We start from the raw sequence: 22,127 nt of genomic DNA, 5'->3' as shown, positions 1-22,127 counted from the left end.
GGTCAAAGCAGCACAAAACTCAGGCTTGCTCTGTTCTTTCAGTTTTGTTTTACCTGAAATATCTGATTCTCATTTTTACAAAGGCAACACGTTCGATTTAGAGATAAGTCTACCACTGGAGCAACTTGTCCATCATCCGTTAATTCAAACACGCCGACAACTGATTAAATAACGACAGCAGATGTGAGGTTCGCGCAGTAAAAATGGTTGATGACATTTTAATAAACACTGAAACAGATTGTAACTGTTAAACTGCCATACACAGATTATTTATAACACACAAAACGCCGATGCCATTTTTTTTATAACTTATTTACAATATACTGAAGATATGTACATACTGTGTCTCCTGAAGGACAGATAACAAAATACTTTCTCTCCATTTGCTGTTTTCTTTTTTCAGTCTGTGTTTTTCAAGGGCAAACATAGGAGTAACATACTGTTATTTACATGGACAACAACACACAAACATACAAGATATATATGCTGGTCACTGTAATACAGCATTTAATGGCAAGAATAAAGTGTTTTTTTTTCTTTCTTTTTTACTATGAGACCTAGTTTAGACCATTCGAACAATCACTGAGATCTTCCAAAAGAAAGAGCACTTTAAGGTCACAAATTTCACTTTGTACCCACGTAATACAAACAAATTACTTTTTATTTCTCATGTATATTTTTTGAGCTGTACGGAGCTGTATGCTAAATGAAATCCGAGAAGACTATCCACACTTGTACACACAGAAAAAATTAAACATCACAGTAAGAAAAGTTGAGCATTTTAAACTTTTGTTTAGGTTTTTCTCCTTTGCTGATCAATTTTTTAATTTTTATTTTTTATGTATTTTGAAACAAAGAAATATAATGTTCACGGTTTTCTTTTATTTCGGTTCACTAGATGCTATCAAGTTTGGTGTTGTGCAAAAACTGCTCGTTGTCTCCTAAATGAGGCATCTTGAAATCATGGCCGACCTTCTCTGCCTGGTCATAATTGATATGCACTTTCCCAACATTATAAAACCTTGAAACACTGAATTACATTTTATCGTTATTGACAAGTCCAAGTCCAGCCAGCATCTCATTTTCATTTGAACTAGTGTTTGTTGTTTGAGCAACTGAAAAGCCTATTCCACAGTATTTTCTATCAATTAGCTTATAAGCTGACAAATGAAGATTTTAAACTTTTTGACCACAGTCACCAAAAGGCTCGTTGTGAGCTCTAGAAGTGATGGCACCGAACAACACACAGTAACCTCATGGACAGAGATGTGAATGTCTTTGTGTTGGCCTGACGTGGTATATGAATGTAAACACCCTGAGAACATGGCACCATGGACTGTTCCACACACACACATATACACCCACGCACAATGATGACACTTAAAATAAAAGTGTAGACTTGGTTTCCAATGTGACAGAACAAACATGAAGAAAAAGACGATTGTGGTGCATAGAACTCTTTTGGGCAAAGGAAGCTATAATGATGCCTGTTTTAACCAGCAGATGGTGCTTCACTCAACAACCACTGATTCAAGTTGAACAGCTGCACAATCATTTCTTTCTTCTTCATAAATCATCCTTCTAACTGTAGCTGTAAAGAGCCACACAGATGCCCAGTATTAAAGTGAACAAAGAGGCGTTACGAGGAGGAAAGGATGAAATAGTTTGTTGAATGTTTGTGAGAGATGATCTTCTGCAGGGAGTTTGGAAAAAGACAAAAGTCTCTATTCATTTCAGGCACGGGCGCTGAGACTTTGCAGACATGGCACACAAGTTTGAGCAGGAAACAAATTTAGGGAAACAAAAATAATTCACAGACGATTGGACAACACTTTGGCGACTTGTAACCCTGTTGGCACTGGGGGACACAACATGAGACAATTCAGAGAGCTTCAGACTTCAGTTTTGCTTTGGACGATGTGTGGTTTCATCTCGGCTTGGTCCAATCCCGTGTCAGTCTCATTGTTTTGAACGATTGTCTTTAGACTCAATGTCCACTTTTAACAGGGGGCGGAAAAAATTCCAGCAAGATCAGAAAAATTACTTTCGGTTCATTTCCCGTTGGATTGTCTTCTGTTTTTTTTCACACAGGTGAAAGGTTGTCGGCTAGTTCCATACCTCACCTGTCATCACATGTCTCTCTCTCTCTCATCTCCAGTCAATCAGTCTTCACCTACGGCTAAGTTTAGACGATGGAGTCCCAGTCAAAGTCGTCCTGGATGTCGTCTGCGGCGAGCATGCGTCTCACCTGGAAGTGTCCCAGAGGCAGCCTGTGCTGCTGCTGGCTCAGCTGGCTGAGATGACCTGAACATGGAGGGAAAGAAGAAGCCTAAAGACGAGAAGATACTGTTGCAGACTTAATGACATTTCAGCGCCACTTCTGCATCATATATCTGTGTTATATATTTGGGAGTGGGGTGATTTTGAATAGAAAATCCTCTGGCAGGCAGTCATGTCACAGGCATCAGCAGCAGCAATGAGTGGAAAAGTCCAAAACCTCAGAAATGCTTGTAAACAATCCACCACACCTTAAATCTTCATCCACCTACAAACAAATGACTATTCTATCATGGAGATGCATGTAATTTAGCATAAAATCTTACTGAATTTAATTACACAATGTTGTAATTATATTTTCAAAATAAATATAGAGAGTGGACAAAATGGCATGGACAACTTTTAATCCAATGCAATAAAAGATGAGGCTCATAAAACTCATAAAGACTGTCAGAAAGATGTTGATTCTACTGTATGATAATATGCGTTACTTAAGTGTGTGACGTGGTTATATGTGTTGCATTATGCATGCTATAAATATTTGTATCTCCAGAAGCATTTTTTGAGCCGTTCTCAGCTGGGGCTTTTGCAGAAAAGAAAACGTTTGAAACTGAAATCCAGTTTTCTTTGCAGATTGACCCATACTGGAGACTAAGAATCAATGAAATACTAAATTGCTGGAGTAACCCTTTAATTGTACCTGTTACTTTGTTGGTTCTCTGAGCCAGTCTGTGACACCCTTGTATATTCATAGTTTGTCGTCAATGCACAGATTAAAATGTATTAATAAATATGGTGAAATCTACCAACCGTAATATAAAAAAAAGAATTATAGCCTTTCTGCTTTTTATGAACACTGATGTGTGATACTACATCTTGGTTTTACTCGATGGTGTCATATTATTACTATCAAATACTGATGTTGTACCGTCTACATTGTGATATTGACAAACACAGACACACTTGCATGGATATAAACCTGCATACACACACACACATACACTCTTCACTTCCACCTGCTCCTCCTGACCTGCTAATAGAGCGATGGAGGAGTCACCTGTCATGGTGGGAGCCGTGTTGCTCATGGGAGGCATGTGGGGGTATCCTGGTGGGCCCATCAGAGAGGAAAGGCTCTGTCTCGAGTCAATGTAAATGTTCCCTGTGGGAGAACAGACAAAAGGGCAATGACTAACTGTCAGATTAGTATTCCCACTTTTGCACATGCCTATGCGTCTCTGTAGAACACGAGTGCATCGCTTGCACACACAGTTTTACTGCCATATTATGCTAAGCTTGAGAAATCCTACAGAATGCGCTGGAATTCCCACTGGTGAAATGTCTCCTCGTCTCCATATCTTTACTCCAGCTGCCATTATCCACAATTCTCTTGTAAATCTAGAATAATGAAAACAATGGCACAGTGAGGGGAGCGACTGTAATTCAGCTCCCGTCACAGCAGGAAAGTGCAGAAATCTTGCAAGAATCTGAATGCCGACAGTCAAAGGTGGGCGGTAACTAGGGCCATTTTTAAAATACCGTTCTCAAGTAGAGGGAAATATTGTATTTTTATTTTCTTTATTACATTCACCTGCTGGAGTAACAAGTGAGATCCGCTGTCACAAGGACCGATACAGGGGAAAGTTCCTGCCAACTGCAATAAGACTTTATTATAAATCATCTCTGGCCAAATCCTCCTTCAACCGAATCATCAATAAACCTAGCACCGCTTTTGTCGTTTAGTTAGTCACTGTATATACTTCTATTTTACTGTATATACTTTATATACACTGTATATACTTTGCATTTTCGTTATTATTACATTTTCTTAAATTGAATGTTCTGCTCTGCTATCCATCCATCCATTCATCCATCTATTCATCTATCAACTCTTAAATTACAGCTTTTTTATCTTGTAGTCAAATGTGTGTATGTGCCCCGTATACTGACCCGTGCTGATGTGTTGGGTGTGTTGGTTGTGTTGCCCGTGCTGATTGTGCTGGCTGGCCTTTGGGTGCATCGCCCCGTGCGGCTGAGCCGGGTGCTGCGGTGCTCCAGGTGGCGTCGGGTGTGGGACCTGAGGTTGTGGGTGGGCGGCGCCCTGCGGGGGGATGACCCCCGTGGCCGCGAAGAACTGGTTAATGGAGGAACACAGGTCGGCCATCTGGGCGTCGTCCAGCGACCAGTTGTTGAGCTCAGCCTGCCGCATGCTCTCCTTCAGACCTGTCGGTCAGACAGAGGAGCCAAAGATTGACCTGAATGTTCCACCTCTCTCACAGCTTTAAGATTAGATTTGTCATTATCTAAATTTCTAACTTTAATTTTACTGTAAAACAGCTTTACCTGCGATTTCTGTCTTTTACAACCGTTCACTCAAGCTACACCACACTCAGTAAATGTAAAATATTAAATTAAATAAAAGTTGGCATTTCTATGGCTGCCCAGTTGCACTAAATCTAAAATGATAGATGTCTTTTGCATCATTTTATTCCATATTTGTTTTTTTCAGGTTCTTATCTATAATATAAAACAATGTTATTTGAGTGCATCCTGGGTTTCTATGATTTACAAGGTTATTAATATATAATGAATAAAATATATATATGAGTATACAAGAGACAAAATGTTAATAAAGTAAGAACTGATTCATGAATGAGGACAAATCTGATTCCTCTTGAATCATAGACTAGTGTCTATGATTCAAGAGGAATCAGATGTTACTGCATCTCGTTTACACAACAATTCTTCAGCCATAAATGACTTATTCCAGAAAAAAAATGTCAAGTACCTTCTAAACAAAAATTATACGTAATTAACATCAAACTAAAGTAAAATAAATGATATGTCAATGTGAAGTCACATCCAAGATAAAAAACCCCACCAAGAATTCGCTGTGACTTTTGTTCCACCTGAATCACAGGCACAGACCATCACTTTGACAACATGCCTGTTCACATTTGGAGATGAAGAACGAGACCCTGAACCGACAACACCTTCTTTTCTTCAAACAAAGACACACCGAAGCTTCCATTCACAACCTGCTGCCTGATATTTTCCAATATCAAATTCCCATTGTGCTCGGCATCAACAGAGATGAGAGGCTCGGCCCCTGCTCTTTGGAGGCGAAGAATGGCATTACGACAGTGTGAGGGAGGTCAAGCGCTACAGGGAGAGAGAGAGAGAGAGAGAGAGAGAGAGAGAGAGAGAGAGAGAGAGAGAGAGAGAGAGAGAGAGGCAGCGGGGCCTGTGTGTTGTAAGACCAGCCGTTGCCATCCGTCGTGTGTGGATGTTGCCGGCTTTGTGTGCTGACCGTGATAAGAGGCTGTTACTGAGCCGGGGCCTAATTGGATTATTCACATCGTACAACTGGGAGGGAGACAGTGTGTGTGTGTGTGTGTGTGTGTGTGTGAGACAGAGAGAAACAGAGAGGGCAACCTCTCAGATGCAGGATAATGACTTTTATTAGGTGCACTACTATTACAACACTGGATGTTATTATATTGTGCCTCAAGGGCGAATGTATATGAAAACTCAGAGAGGAATCATAATGGTTTAATCAAAGTAACTGATCGGCATAATATGCCATACATCATCCTCACTGTGTCAAAACAGGCTGGAGTAGACAGCTTCCTCATTTCAGATGCTGTTTACACTGATGGCACCAAGACTATTGGTGTGTGTGTGTACAGGATGTGTGTTACCTTGAAACGGGGAGAGGTCTACATCAGCCCAGTTGTAGCTGGTAGCAATGCGGCAGCTCTCCTTCAGCCAGTCCAGGTTGGGGTACCAGTCTGATGACATGCCTGGGAGAGAGACCCCCACACACACACACACACACACACACACACGCACACACACACACACACACACACACCAGTCGTTGTAAATTGAGGACATCACAAGTGTACCGGAGCCCAAGGTGACATCAAAATCTTTACATTTTACAATTATACATAATACAGAAATAAACAGCAACAGTCTGATCAGTGTGGCAGCCTTAAATTATCTGAAGTGATCCAGATTAAAAAGTCTCAGTCAAGTTCTGCAGTCCACCACAAGGTGGTGTGACTTCACATTGAAAAATGGCAGCCACAGGTTTGCTTTTGGTAGAAAGAAATGAGGAAGATGCTTTTCACCGCCTTCACCAGCACAAGCTAAACAACAATACATTCGGAATGCAGTGGATCAAAGACTGAGGGATTGCTTTCACTCATCCTCTGCTTGGTTAAGGGGAATACTAACTGAGATGAATTGTCTGAAGATTACCTTTTTTGGCCAGAGTTGCAGATACACAAGGGGGGAAAAAAAGAAAAAGAAAAAACAAAGACTGGAAATATGAGCAGGACAAGCCTCGGTGTCGGTGAAGCTTTGGAGATGCCTGTCTGTATCAGCCCAGCCTCATAATATCAAATGCTCTGGGACCTTACAGAAGAAAGAATATAATATAAATGCAATGAGTCTGTGCCTATTCGGATGGTTAAGGTTAAATTGTATTTACACCAATGTGGCTTTGGGAGTTAGGAGACGAAGAACAATTGTTCGCTGTTGAACAGCATCAATATCTGTGAGACACTAAACTATACCATACACTTTGTAGCTTCCTTTCACAAAAATCTGTAAAAAGGTTTGCAGAGTATAGAAATAGCTGCATTGGCATTATGAATGCTGATTTGTTGACTCTTTAAAAGTTGTGATTACACTGAGGAGATTGACGATAGCGGTTCTCCCATTCAGCTGCTTGTATTAATACTCTGTACAATATGCTCAGTACTTTGTGCAATATGATGTGAATATCAATAGCAGCGGTCAAGGCTCATCGCCATTTACCATAACTCATGGAAACAATGGGAATTCTCAATCACAACATTACATATTTTATAACTGTATCCTAGGGGATTGTTCAACAACTCGGGGTCTCACATGTTTTGTGTTTATAGCGTCTTTCAAATGAGTCTTTTGTCTTTTTCGTGCACTACCAGCAGGTGTCACCAGAGTCAGAAATGTTCAACGCCTGCACATGAAACCCTTAGAACGTAAAAACTGCAGCTCTGTTCTCACCTGTTGAGGGGCAGGTTTGGCCAGTGTGACTCTGGTGGGAGAGAGACGGGTGCTGCTGGGAATGAGCAGGGTGCTGTTGGTGTTGGCCATGCTGACCGTGCGCCTGGTGCTGGCTGTGGGTGGAGTGAGGGGAGAGGTGCTGCTGAGGGTGGAGGGGGTGGTGCGACGCCCCGCCGTGGTTGTGTTGGTGGTGGTGGCCTCCGCCGTTTCCCGCACCAGGAGAGTGCTGGTAGGAGCAGGCGGTCCGGGCCTGCTGGCTGGAATCAACAGTAATGCCCATCAAGCCTGCTGGAAAAGATCAAAACAGAAAAAGACTAAATATCACAGTTGAGGGCAACAAACAAAGAAAACTAAAATATAAAATGGAGGCTTGGTGTGACTGAAAATACTTTTGATCTGTGGAATATACAGAACATGTACATTCAACCCTCAACTGCTGTCCATCTCATGTTTTCCTTTTAATCTGACAAAGGTATGTTTCAGTGTCAACAGCTACACATTGTTTACGACTCTCTTGCTTTCCTGCGACTCAAAAGGTAATTTTTGGCAAAGCAGTTTGTGACCTGAGGCACAGTACCGAGGAGCGCTTAAATGTATGTGTTTTATGGTTTACTTCCTGGTGTCTATGAATCATAACAGAATATTCCTCATACCCATCACCATCAGCCAGTAGTGTTCCCGTTTATGGGTTATTTTTTAGATGCTTTTTGGCATTTCCTTCCATTTAATGGTCTGGGTTATCTCTGAAGATGGTGAGCCTCTCACTGCTCAGCGGGCCGAGAGAGACAGAAGGGAAAACAGTGAGTAGAACAGATATATTCTCACATCTAACTCACCGGTATATATTGACCAAACAAGAGAAAGAGTGTGTTGGAGTTGAAAGACAAACTTGTTTTGTTTCTCTCCAGTTGTTGGACTGTCGGCGGCTGCATGCTGAACATTGTTTATTTGCTCCTACCACACACATTACAACGATACAAAACAGGATACAAATCTGCTACGTTCTCGTTAAATGTCTTCTGAGCACTGAAAAGACAGATGGACAGGGGACGGATTAAAACATCTCTATATTTATGATCTGTCAGAGGTTGGGGCTTAAATAAATGTGAAGGGAGATAGTGAAGGAGGCCAGGTGATCTCTTTAAGTATTTTTGACGTTCAGGCAGCTCGTAAAATAATTAAGTCCTTTATGAAACTGACAGAAAATGTATATTGACAAAAACATTTTTTTAATTCTTCTTACTAATGTTTTGAGAGTTTTGGCTTTTCAGATATTAACCATCTATTTAAGATAATCACTGGGCGTAGATTACAGCATGTGACTGCTAGTTTAAAAGTTTCAATTCCAGTCAAATTTCTTTATTTTTTAAATCTTAAACATTCTAATGATTTCGGTCCAATCTCTTTCTCTGACACACACACACAGGCTCATCTTGTCTTCCTTATGAATGTGTTGCAGATTTTCTGAAAAGCAGACGAGAGAATGCTGGTCAATGGCTGTTATTTGAATGCATCTCCTTTACACTTCATCATGGATACTGGAAGCTGCAGTAACTGTAAAGTAGGCAGCAACCTTTTGGGCAGTAGTACAATGTTATTATTATATGTTATTATTATTTAGAGGAACGGTGTGTACGATTTAGTGGCATCTAGTCGTGTGTAGCAGGTTGCAACAAACCAAATACCCCTCCACTCAGCCGCTCCTTTTCCTAGCGTGTTTGAGAACTACAGTGACCTTCAGGTAGGGATAGATATCTTTAGGATTATCAATACTCTGCTCTTCTACAGGACTAAATATTGTCTCTTGAGCATGAACAGTAATGTTCACAACAGCAAAGTCACCATATAAAGTCATTAATATTTTACTGGAAACAAATCTAAAATGTTAATAAAAAACAAACATTTCTGAGGAAGTTTATAGAGAATGAAGAACACAAACGGCCATCACTATCAGTCACTCCTCCTGTCAGCAGAGAAATGTACAAGAACAAACTAAGATAAACAGACTACATGCAGATAGTTTCTGTTTCAGCTTGTTTATAAAAAATGTGCTGTTAGCTGAGCATTAGCGTGCGTACTTGTGCAAACATAGCGGCGGCGGATGAGACAGCCGATTGAATTAGGTTTCACTTTCGTTTACATGTTAATGCTGCTTGAACATATGTATTGATTGAGTATTGGCTTTTACTTGCAAATACGTTAATGCACTAACAGTAACAAGCGTAATTGCAGTGTAGAGAGCAGAGGAGATGCTTGCTGCAGCGTAAAAATAAAAAATCTCAGATAACATAAAACATGAAAAGCTCTCTATAGCCAGTGTTTGGTTTGACCGTTTTGGGCTGCTATAGAAACATGGCGGTACAAGATGGCGGACTCCGTACAAGACAACCCGCTTCCTAGGTAGATATAATTGGCCTTTTCTAAGCTAATGAAAACAGATTGATTCTTAGTTTCCGGCACATAGTTATGCATATTATATTCCATTTCTGCCAATTAATCCCACCTAAATGAACCATCATGAAAGTGATGAGCATACGGAGGCTTTCTGAGCACATCTTAGTGAGTGACTTTTTACTTGTGCCGTCACTCAGGGAGTTGTTACGCTCTACCTGCTTGTACCGTGAATCTTTTATTCCCGCTGCCATTATTTATGTGATGTTAATTTTGCCTCTATTGTTTTAACTGTTTTTTTCTGTCAGGAAATGATTGCAGCACCACCTGAGTCACTTACAGTTTGGTGCGTGGTCTTGGACTCACTAGTTTTTTGAAGGAGGCGATGAGCTCCGCTGTCTGGGTGACTCAAATACTATGCCTTCCTGCTAAGCCTCACACTTAAGGGACCCTTTCAAGGATCCACTAAATCCATTTTCTTCTTCACTTTCTTATTGAGTTGTCTGCATCGTATTTTTTTCCCCCCTCCCAACTAGTATCGTCATTGTCTTATTTTTCCTGCGTGTGCACCCCTGACCACAAATTGAAGGGGACCTTGTCAGAGTGTGGATACAGGCAGCAGTTTTTGAGCTCGACAGACCGCATCAATCTCCTCGGTCACATAACGAACATGGATGTGTGTGTGAAGAAGGAAGCGGGAGAGGGAAGGTGATAGGAGGGTGGGGGGGTCGAAGTGAAAGAAGGCCTGGTGACCTGAAAGCTTCAGGAAGCAATTAGCAAGATGCTTCACAAACTGTAGAACCAATCTAATTAGCTGCTATCAAAGCTGCAAAACCCTTTGCTCTGCTCGACTGCAGATGTGTTTGTGAGTTTTCCTCCTACTTCTGTTGAATTCTTCCTCTTAATTGCCTTTACTCATTTGACTGAGCGAGTCGTAAAATGCAGATATGCGGAACAACAGGTTGTTTATTAAAATACAATGGAGTAGGAGTAGAGTGTGATGGAGGTTAATACGGGAATGCTTTTACTGCTGTGAAAGCATTGTTAAATTCTTCGCATTTCATTAGGAGCTTTAGCTTGACAGTTAATTACGTGCATGACATAGAGGTTTACATGTTGTTTTTCCTGCAAACACATGTGTCAATTAGGATGTTTGACGGGCACACATGAACAGATACACACTGATACACATCGACACCCACCTTGCTGTGAGAAGGACTGCTCAAAGACGCACTTGTACAGACTGCGGAAAGAAGAGCTGAGGTCCTCGAAGTCTGAGAAACAGAGCTGCTTATCCCGGGACTCCAGGATGGGCAAATCGTACTGGGGCTGTGCGGGAGGAGGGGGCGGCGGCGGCGGTTGGGCGGGCTGTTGGAGGCTCAGCGACTGGGACGAAGGCTCCGAGTGGCTACTCACCTTCAAGACAGAAGAGAGGGATCAGACATAGAGGCTGTGAGAGGTACACAAACACATCAAGGAAGGTATTGGTTAGAGAAAAAAAACATCAAAGGCTGAATTCACAGTGCAGCTCAAAGTGAAAAGCCTGCGGTCAGACCGACACCGGCACTGCATCAAATCACATATCTCAATAAGACCAATAACGCCACCGCGCTGGAACAATGGGAGTACCGGGGATCCGGGTTTTTATTAAAACTAAATGCGACATCATCCATTAAAGCACCACAGTCACAAATAAAACATGCACATTCCTGGTAGGTAACTGTGCAGCCATGACAAGCAATTCAAGGTTCTCATCTCAGCAGGAGGAGGCTGTGGAGGAAGGAACTGAGCAAGAATGAGCAGCATATACATACATTATACACTGAACACTGAAGTGTTTGGTAACTGGAAAGGCCACTAATGCCAGCATTGATGTGGGCTGCTTCCTGTTTAAATTGAGAAACTTGAATTTCAATTGGGAGAGCTGCATCGTAAAACAGATAAAAAAAGTAACATTCAATACTTATCACATTCAGTTTCAAGAAAAGTAATTTATTTTCCAATTGTACCATTCAAATTCAATGTTCACATTAATTCTTTTAACATTTTTTTTGTTGTCTTTATTCACTATGATTATCATACCAAATTAAATTTCACGCAATTAATAAGGAATCTTGGCTGGCACTAATTTCCTTTCGTATGAACACACAAAAACAAAATCCACTGCTTCAATTTTCCGTCTCCTATAGAGATTGCTGCCTGTCTCCCTCTCCCCTCAATCATCTCATCCTAGCTGTCATCTTCCTCACCATCCAGCCAGCAAACACAAGCAATGCTGCGATCAGTGTGCCTCCGCAGATATAAGTCGACTTAGCACGACACATCCCCCACACATCTACCTCCACCCAGTAATGGCTGCCTCTCTGTCAACTTTCTTGGTGTCTTTGAGATGCCAGTGATGCCACTAGTAATCACCGTCAGTTAGGGGGGTATCACCTGTGCCAGGTAATGAGGCAGAACTAACCCTGATCCCCCTGGACCAAATTGTAGATTAGGTCTGAAGCGATGGAGGAGGAGGGCAAGGGATGGAGGAGACGATGCAGGGAGGAGGAAAACAAAAGACGGCCTCTAGAAATGAGAGGTTAACGAGATGAGATTGCGCTGACCTTTGCTAATGCAGGTGGGAGGTGAGTGAGGGAAAGTGATTGATGGTAAAAAGGTGAGCAGCTGTTACAAGGGAAAAATAATAAAGAGTTGGGACTTCTCAGCCCTCCTGCAATTTTGGACCAAATGCTTTTGGGCTGAGACTGGCCTTTAAAATTGTGTTATATTTGGTTAAAAGGGACAGAATACAAACATGTGAAATGTCTTTCAAACATCCCCATTAACAACTGAGATCTTCAGTCAACTTTGTTTTTTAGTCAATTATGAGGGAAAAAAGTAAAACCTTTTTGCATCTTAACCTGTGACTACTGTTAGCATTTTTTGTCAAAAGCCTTTCTTGTATACTGGACTCTTGTTTCAGCCATGTTTTCTGCAAATGATCAGCTGGGGATGAATAGTTTGTGGTTTCCATTCAATATTTTGTTCTAAATCACTCAGCATGGGACAGTTTAGTTCCTGAGAGAAGGGTTGGCTAATCTAGTCCCTCCTTCAAGAAAAGGTCACTTATTATCAACTCACACACTAGTGACTAATCAATTCAAATATTGCAGCTGAAGGACCTTGTTTTCTAAAAAGGATGAGAAAGAATTTAAGTGTGTAACTGCAGACTTAAAAATTAATTTATTCATCTGCATTTTATCGTATTGTAATTTCCCTCCTTTTTCTCACAGTCATTAATACTGGATTGGTCAGGCATCATTCATGTTCATCAAAGCCGATAAAGGGGAACTGTCAACACAAAGAGGGATGACTCTGATGTTTCCTGCGGTTTCATTTTTTTGCACAACAGAAAGAATGCCAGCATTTCCCACAGGTTTAGAATTTATTTGTGCTGGTCGACCTTGAGGGGTGTGAGGGGTTGCAAACAGTATTGATAGCTGGCTGCAAAATGTAATTCACAAGCGGTGCATATGAATGCAACATTCAACAACAAGCAAGAGGGTTTTCAATCAACCTGCACTGTTAGTTGCATTTCCACACCTCTGAAAAGAAATGCATATATATATATATAAAAATACAAACATCTTTATGGGTGTCTGCAATTCTAATTATTTGGAGAGCCTAAATTAATCATTTGTATGGAAAACATGCATGCCTTCGCATGTCAATAGCAATACAATGGATATTTAGCAAAACATTTGAATTATTTAGCAAGAGAGCACGACTAAAATCTGGGATGTTTGCAGGTTAAAAAGACATACAAATGTGTCTGTTCATGTCATCTCCTTAACCATACTGACATTGTACAGACTATTACAAATGATATCTCAGCATACTCTGCACAAGCCAACTGAAAATATATTTGCTTGCAAAGTATAAATGTGAAACCCAGCTCCAGCAGTGCTGTAGATCCAGCGTACATGTCGTTAGCTGGTTACCACCTCCTCAGTCTGCTAAGGGTGCAGCAGACACCTTCTGTACTGACTGAGTGTCTGAACTGGTGACTGAATCATCCGGTTTATTTCAGAATCAAGTGAACATAGTAAAAACTTTTAGTTTGAATGCTGTTGGTTTAGCATTTTTTCATAAAAAAAGAAAAGAAAAGCAGAAGAAAAGTGTAAGAAAGCCCTGGCCCTGCTGAAGTGTACTTAAACAAGAGTCTGCAGCAGCGGCAGGTCAGCTGTCCTTGTAAATAATAATAAGAATAGAGATATTTTCCTGCAGCAAACATTAGACCGTCACACAAAATAAAGAGAAGAACTTACCGGTGTGTAGCCGTGTACGTTGCTGCCGCCGCTGCCGGCAGTGTTCAGGTTGTTAAGGTTGACGGATGCCAAACTCTGCTCTGAAAGGCTGTTGCTCAGGCTGCCCAGACTACCAGGGCTCTCGCTGCCTTCTGCCTCGGAGTTGTACAGTGCTACCTACACACACACACACACACACACACACACACACACACACACACACACGATCCATGTTAATGTGACAATAAAGGCAATTATACAAGGCCAAAATGTTGAGGCAATGCACTCTGAGGTAGTGATTTGAGATTTTATTGTTCCTCTCCTTCATTTTGTCCATTTGTGGACTCATCTCAGCCTAAACACTGTCCACCTCAAGAAATTACCCATGCACTATTAACTTATGAGACAACTCATGAGGAAATATGGAAATTAGAGTGCTGGTAAATGCTAATTGGTCCTGCCGCTTCATGACAGCACAGAACGTAAACCAATGATGATCTTTCTTCCTTGAACATGGTGATTTTGATTAAACGCCGTGACCGAAAAACAACTAGGTAACTTAAAAAATGACTTGGTTTGTGAATTTGGCACAGATTTAGAGGAAGTGTACTGTATACGCTCTTGTGGTGACAGATCACAAAGCTTTTAAAAGAAATGCCTCAGGATTATGTTGAATCATGTTTTTCTTGTTTTCTTTGACTGCCAGTACTTGTGAAGAAGCGCGCCAGCATTACCTCCAGGCTACATTTAATTGTATAGACAAATGTGAAATTATAGCCTTCGGGTGAGAAAAACATAAAGGCTCTCTGAGGCGGTGCTCTACCCTGTAGATGTTCTTTCAGCGGAAATAAGCATTTGCAAAAGTCAGTTTCCTTAAGTGTTATACTTTGTTATGTGTTGTGTATTTATTTATGTATTTGTAATTTCCCTTGCTCTGCTACTGTAGTAACAAGGAAATAACTATGTGGTTTATGAGAACATTTTACATCTATATTTATACATTAGAAAAGAAAAGGAAAAACTGATAATTATCAAAGACCTCATGATGTCTCTAGTAATGTTTCAACTTAGTTTTTTTAGACTTGGCACAGCTACAATTTCTAGACATTTAAGATTTAAGGTAAAACATTAAAATATCTGAATGAAATAAATGAAGAGTTTAACGATTTTCCTCTATCCTAAACTCTTAGTATCATCTTATAGGACTGTCTTTTTCAGAAGAACAGGCACTCTCCAATGCAAACAGAATATTAGTGTGCAAATGTGTTATTACAGAAGCTCTGATGTGCTGCTGTGCCTGCAGGACGCCACCTGTCTGGATGTGGGCGGACATCATTGACGTTGGCATCGGCATCTCTATCATCAAGGTCTTTCTCTCCCTGCTCTGAATCATTTTTTTCTAAATGTATAGTGATGACTGAGACGAATCAAGTTTTAATCTTCCCTTTGGTAAAACAGAATAAGTGCAAACTGATGCAAGAGGTAAATTACACCCAACTGTCTGGGAAAACAATAATGACTTGATGCTGATCTCCTTAATGATGCCTACCTCTCACTTTCTGTTGTCACACTTTTAAGACTCTATATGTCTGTCAATCTAAAAAAAAGAAAAAAAAACAGTTTTGCGCAATAATGTTATTGACGCAAACTTTCCAACCTCGAGTATTTCTCTCCATCTTTCACTCACTGAGAAGGAAGTGCAAGCAGGTGTGCGAGTGGCTGTATGGTGATATGAGTGGAAATTGTAGACTGTATAGGGTTTATACGCACTGTTCAGTATCATTCAGGAAACATATGGGAGAATTATTGCCCTGGGAGAAAACTGGGAGAGGGCAATCAAATCAGGAGGGTGAGCAAGTACGCATTCACAGCATTGTTCAAACTATAATGGTGCAACACGTGATGGTGCCAACTACTGTTTTAGGGATAGTCATAACAGAGTATGCAAGTAACTTAACCCACTGCAGTGGTTAGTTTGGCAAAAAGAGCAACTATTTAGATTCAGATTATATCTATCTATGGATGACTTTGTTATTCATTTTAAGTTTATACAATGTCAAAATTAGTGTGGTATCCAAAAGTAGTATCCAAAATCCCAAAAGACATTTGCCTATTTTTTTCTGACAAACCTACAAGTACAAAAAAAGCTTTTTTTTAAAAGCAGAAACTAGTAAGTGCTTACTATCTTTAGTGAATAAATGATTGCAGCAAGTGAATACATGACTATATAATGGTGGTGATAAAATCATTTTTAATTAACAGAGCGTTAATAATCTGTTTCATATTGACAAATTCCAGGAAGTATGAGTCACAATGTGTGAAAAGAGCAGAATGGAGAACTGGAATAAACCGTCATGTCCACATTACATCCCGGGACCGACCACTCAAGAGTTATGTGAGCTGCTGCTGTGGGTCAAATTTTCCTCTTTGGTCAGGGTCAGACGAAAAGGAAAAGGTCACCTAACACACATCATCATTATCTGTGTGTGTGTGTGTGTTCGTGTGTGTGTGTGTGTGCGTGTGCGCGTGGCAGATCAGACAGCCGTCAGAGGTCCCAGTCGGTACTTGATCTCTGACCCTCAAACAGACGGCCCACCCAGTTTAGTCAGCGTGCGTGTGATTCAGTTCATAAGGTTTCTCTGTAAAGGTGAGGGCCTGTAAAACGGGAGTTGGATGTGTGCGACTACTATGCATTGTCTGAGCTGTAAGACTCATTCTGCGGCAACGACGTCTGACATCCAGTGAGTGATAATTATTGAAACTTCAACAAATTCTTCTCAGCTGAAAGTAAAAATGACTACAGCTTCTTGACTAATTAATTTTTCAAGAATCATCATTACACATCATGTAATAATATAGGAATATTCATGAGACTTAAAGGGCCACTAAGTAACATTTTGTAATAGTTTTAAGTGAGAAGTTTTTAGCATGACATGTTTTCAAACCCATCAGCAGCACAGTACCAGTTGTTAAAAACGTAAATAAACTAAAAGTGTTTGCTCGTAAAGAGCCAAACACTTTACAGCAATCTGTGTATTCACAAATAAGCAGTTCAAAAGCCAGCAGGTTGGGAATTACATTCCTGCCGTGGACCACTACTGAATGTAGTATTAGATGAAAGGAAACAATTGCACTACGCGTGCAAAATACATGTTGCCATGGTTTTGTTGGTGAATTTGACTCCGCTAAAACAAAACTTTCATAAGTGAGGAGCTGGTGTTGTACCTTGTTGGTGACAGCATTGATGGCCAGCGTGGGGGACGCCCCTCCTGACATGATGCAGTCCATTCTCAGAGACTCAGACTCCAGGCTGTAAGGAGTTGATGCCTGAAAATAGAGGACGGAGGACGGAGACACAAATTAATCCATGCGTCCTGTGGATCACCAGAAAAAGGCTTTTCTCACAGAATACATGTCAAATTAGAAAAGCACATGTAACATATACAGCAATGTATGTTAGAGCATGTATTTTATTTTACTTTTCTTTACACTCAGATGGTGCCAGCCAAGTTGAATCGGCATACAATGTATTTTCATTTGCGCATCAAAGCTAGGGTTGGTAATCTTCATAAACTAGTATGCTAGATTTAAAGAAAGAATCCAAACGAAAAACCCAGCCCAGTGTCGCCAACTCTTTTGCAATGAATCCAAATCCAAATTGTTTATTGGCTAAGCAGATACAATGAATTTGACTAGGTGAAGGTGCATAACAATAAACATAGACGTAGGATAAAACAATAAAATAAAAGAATAACAAATAACAAACAGATAACAGTACTTTAAAACAAGTATATATTATAAGTGGAAAGTGTATTTTAATAATAAAAAAAAGATCTGCAGGGGTGTTGACAGTAGCTTTGTAGCAGCACTCGTTACAAAAGTCAAAAGTTACAAATTTAGGGAGAAAGTAGCCAAATTTGCAACACTGACAGCGCGTCCCCTTCAGACTTTCCTCCAAAGCCACTCCCCTAAAATGAACGGTATGAACTTTAAACAACAAACGTCGCTATTGTTAGTACTCACAGCTGAAGAAAACATGAAGGAAATTAAATTAAACAAATGTCATGAGAAACTTCTGAACGCAACAAATTCATGATTCTGTTCTGCGCCTCCTGAATCAGCGCCACCGCCAGAGCGGCTGGACACTTAAACAGCCTGAAAAGTTGATACATCACTCGCACTTGATAAATGAAGACACCCTCATGCATTATTCAAGTATCTCAAATGGATTCAGCAGCAGTTAATTTTCCGCTAAAGAATAGTTGTTAACTGAGTGTGGGGATATGAGGAACTATTCAAAGATCGATGAGGGGCTAAATTGACGCCCGCAAAGTGGAAAATAAATAAATAAATAAAAACGAGGACAATATTTTCTTCCTTGTCTGACTCCTTTCAGGGTTCAAGACGGCTTGCCTGCCTTCCCAAACTGCTTACAGTAAGAGGATTGGTTGGTAACAATGCAATCTTTAATTTATGATAAACTCCCAGTGAAATGGGTTGTCGGTTCCCTGGTGGAGGCACTTAAAAAGAAGACAACGGTGAGGTGAAGAGAGGAGTGAGGGAGGCTTGTGGAAGAAGGGGAGCGAAAAGGAATAATAGGTAGGGAGATAATTGAGTGGTGACGGACCGGCAGACAGGCAGACAGAGAGGCATACAGGAAATGAAAGAGAGTGATTATGCTGAGGGCACCAGAGACGCAGCTACTAAACTAAGTGTACATTGCCTGTCTACACATTTATACAATGCATTTATGCAGCTGCCGTTTAGCCTCGCTGCCAACTTCAAATCTTTTCATTTTGCTGTCATCAGGAGACGGTAAAAACTTTGACAGTGTAGCCTAGGTGTAACAAAACCCTAATAAAAACAGTACTACATACTTAGCCCAGCTTTTTTTTTCTTCCCCAGACGGTAACACTGTTATAAATCTTAGCACTTAAAACCTCCCTGTTTCTCTTTAGCCCATGTGACAGCCCGCAGTGTGTCTGCCAGCAGTGCAAGTGAGGCGTAAGAAAAGGGGTCGAAGGGCCCATCCATGTAAGACAAGATGACAAGGCTCTGAATTAATTAATGTTTGTAATAAAAATAAAAAAAAAACGATGAAGAAAATATGTCTAATGGCAGCCCGGGGCCTTCTGTGGTAATTAACTGGAACACAAGCCTAGAATACTCTCCCTCCTCTCCATCTTACTCTTCTTACTTTTCCCCCTGCTTCCCCATTGCAGCTTGATTTCCCCCTCTCTACCTTGATGTCTCTTTTTTTATGCATCCTTTCTTTCACACTTCTTTTTATTGTCCCCGCCACCCCATTTTTTGCCCCCTACTCTCTCTCTCTCTCTCTCTCTCTTTTACCTTAATTCATTCTCCAATGAGCAACTGTGATTGTGCACTTTACTGCGCCATGCCTGCCTGAGGTCCCTGGAGAAGAGAGGGCTAAAGCAGTGAAAAAGACAGAGAGGCAGAGACGGAGGAAACAGAGTGGCAGACAAACAGACGCACAGAAAGATAATGATCAAGATACACAAAGAGTTACGGAGACACAGAATGAGAAAAGAAGGGAGACGACCAGCTGTGCTGCACCATGATGAAAGACTCTGCAGGTTTTTAATGCAACAACAAACATAGTCAGCTGTACATTCAGGAAACCTCAGTGGGTCCGAAGCTGGATACAGAATGCAATGGAAAAAAACAGATTGACTATTTCAAACTCCCATTTGAAGTTGCTCAATTGGTTGCTCAACCTTGGCTGAGGGGGGGGGGGGGCGGGAAGACTGGAGGATGGGCATCTCGCTTGATGACTAGTTATGAGCATGATAATCTGCTGTAGCACACTACTATTTGTATCATACACAGACAATCAAACAAAAATACTTTTTTAAGCTTAGAGGTCCAGTAATAAGCAGGTCAATATCAATCAAATGGCACAAAGCATATTTGGTGTCCCAGATAACCCTGCCTGTTCAACTCAGCCAGGGAAGAAGGTGTACAATGTAATTGATGTCTTTGCTACTTTTGTGTCTTTACAGAATCATAATTACACAACCCTATTCAAAGTCAGACTGTTTCTGGTCAACAATTAGACTAATGGAGATCATCCAAATAAGCACAACATGCAGCAAGAGACATGTATTTGTACCACAGTCAGGCAGGTAGCTGCCCATGTAGTTTTTGTTCCACAGAAAACTGCACAGTATCACAGTATCAATATACGAAGCCTGGAGTCAGGAGTGGTGGTATCGTCTCTAAATCATACGTTCCCCTGTCACATCTTGGCTTTTTTACTTGGTATCACTGATCTAGCACATAATCACAGACTCCTTTCAATCGTGATGCAGAAGCAATTACCAAAACTGTGTCATCACACCACACAGAGCCGCTAGCTTGGCTGTAGACGCTGAGGTTGTTTGCTTTAAAGGCACCTTGTTTGCCTGCTGGTGTATCTAGGCATCATTATTGCAGGGAAAGGGGAGAAAAGATTGGAAGTCTGTTCCCACTCAAATATTTCTGTAGCATCTCAGTTGACCGGAGCAGCCTTAAATCAAGGCTTTGCTGCTCCCTTTTATTAAATAAATCCGTACACTCAGTTTCATTATTGTGTTATTGTCTTGTTCTATTTTATCTTGTTTTTTATTTTCTATTCTCTCTTAAATGACTGATTTTAATTTCAATGTCCTTTTCGTAATGTGTTTCTTTTGCACTTTGTCTTTTGTTTAATGTAAAGTGCTTTGAATTTCCTTCTGAAATGTGCTATATAAATAAACTTTTCTCGCTCGCTTGTTTTTGTGACCACGGGCTCTCTCACACAGCGACATCCTTTGCCTCTTTGATGTCAGTGAGCTTGAACTGGTGTAAATACATCATTTTTAAAAATGGAAACTGGAAGGTGAAAATGTTGTTTTACTGCCACATTATAAAAAACAATGAGCTTTAGTGTTACAAGGAGGATTGAATAAAGCATTGTTAAAGTACTTACCCTCTCCCCAGAGCGCGGCCTCTTCTTGGGCCTGCTGGGTACTGTGTCTTCTTTAGGATTGGTGTCTATGGCCCAGTACGAACCCTGGAGAGGGACCCCAAAAAAACAAAAATCAAATACAACAAGTTTGATGGAAGATGCTCTGCTTGTAATTTAAGGAGTCAGTGGTGGAAATTAAAGCCCTTAAATAATCACTTAAAAAAAGAAATACGGGAAAAAAAGTCAAAGTTATGAATTTACCTGAGAAATAAATACACATATATGCTCTGTGTATTAATCATAATTATTACACATTTCTATTTTAAAACGGTGTTTTGGGATCTGGATCTTTTATTGATGTAGGTGGTCCAGGTGGTGTTAGTTGAACAATATAATTGTACAGCTGGGCAGTACTACAGACAAATATATATATTCTTTAGACGAAGTAGAGAAACCAATATCACAAGGGAAATAAGTAAATAAATGTATGTTTTGAATGTGAAATCCCAGATCAGTAATAAAATTAAAAAAATAAAAAATCTTCCTTATAAACGGTGCTTGAGTAAATGTAATGAGTTGCTTTACACCTCTTTTGTTAACATCATTGATCCCCAGATGGGAAACTAATTAGTTTGCCCATGTTGCAAATAGCAAGAGAGACACAGGTCAGACAGACGGGTCTCAGCAGGCAACGTACGAAAGACAACGAACATGTAGCCCAAGAGGAATATGAAGGAGATCAGCAGCTGGGCCAAACCAATAATTAGAAAAAAATCAAAATCAATTAATAAATAAGCAGCCTACCATAAATATGGAACAAATATAATATGAAACCCTCAAATTGTACAATTGTATAACAAATCCATATTAAACCAAACCTGTGCCAAAATGTCTGTGATGAACAAAAATGTTGTCATTAAAAAGATCGTCTAAATCTTTGGAGCATCTTAACCAGTCATTCAACACACTACCAACAACAAACAGGGGTGACCTTGAAACCGAAACGTCAACCTCTGTCCAAGGTGACCTTCAACAATTCCTCCATTCCCAAACATTTGTCTTAAAAAACACAATATGATGGTCTTATCGGCTGTTTTGGGGTATTTACTGACTGTCAACTGATAGCAGCCCTCCGGTTGTGTTGTCCTTCATACGCACTTGAACGC

General features: G+C 40.5%; 1 protein-coding gene across 1 annotated transcript in view; it reads right to left on the bottom strand.

Annotated features, from left to right (window-relative positions):
* Positions 1-2,185: 2,185 nt before the first annotated feature.
* Positions 2,186-22,127, bottom strand: part of LOC306743256 (forkhead box protein J3-like) — a gene marked incomplete at both ends in the record, with an annotated part of 38,634 nt that continues 18,692 nt past the window's right edge. The window contains 9 exons of the mRNA XM_079225761.1: positions 2,186-2,304; positions 3,335-3,436; positions 4,225-4,497; positions 5,976-6,077; positions 7,333-7,617; positions 10,926-11,139; positions 14,034-14,189; positions 17,238-17,339; positions 20,983-21,066. Coding sequence (XP_079081887.1) covers positions 2,186-2,304; positions 3,335-3,436; positions 4,225-4,497; positions 5,976-6,077; positions 7,333-7,617; positions 10,926-11,139; positions 14,034-14,189; positions 17,238-17,339; positions 20,983-21,066 — 1,437 coding nt within the window. The remainder of the gene's footprint in view (positions 2,305-3,334; positions 3,437-4,224; positions 4,498-5,975; positions 6,078-7,332; positions 7,618-10,925; positions 11,140-14,033; positions 14,190-17,237; positions 17,340-20,982; positions 21,067-22,127) is intronic.

The sequence above is a fragment of the Taurulus bubalis genome (genome assembly GCF_910589615.1).
Source record: "Taurulus bubalis genome assembly, chromosome: 11".
Taxonomy (NCBI): domain Eukaryota; kingdom Metazoa; phylum Chordata; class Actinopteri; order Perciformes; family Cottidae; genus Taurulus; species Taurulus bubalis.
The sequence above is the reverse complement of the archived record's forward strand: the minus strand, read 5'-3'. Positions and strand labels throughout refer to the sequence as shown.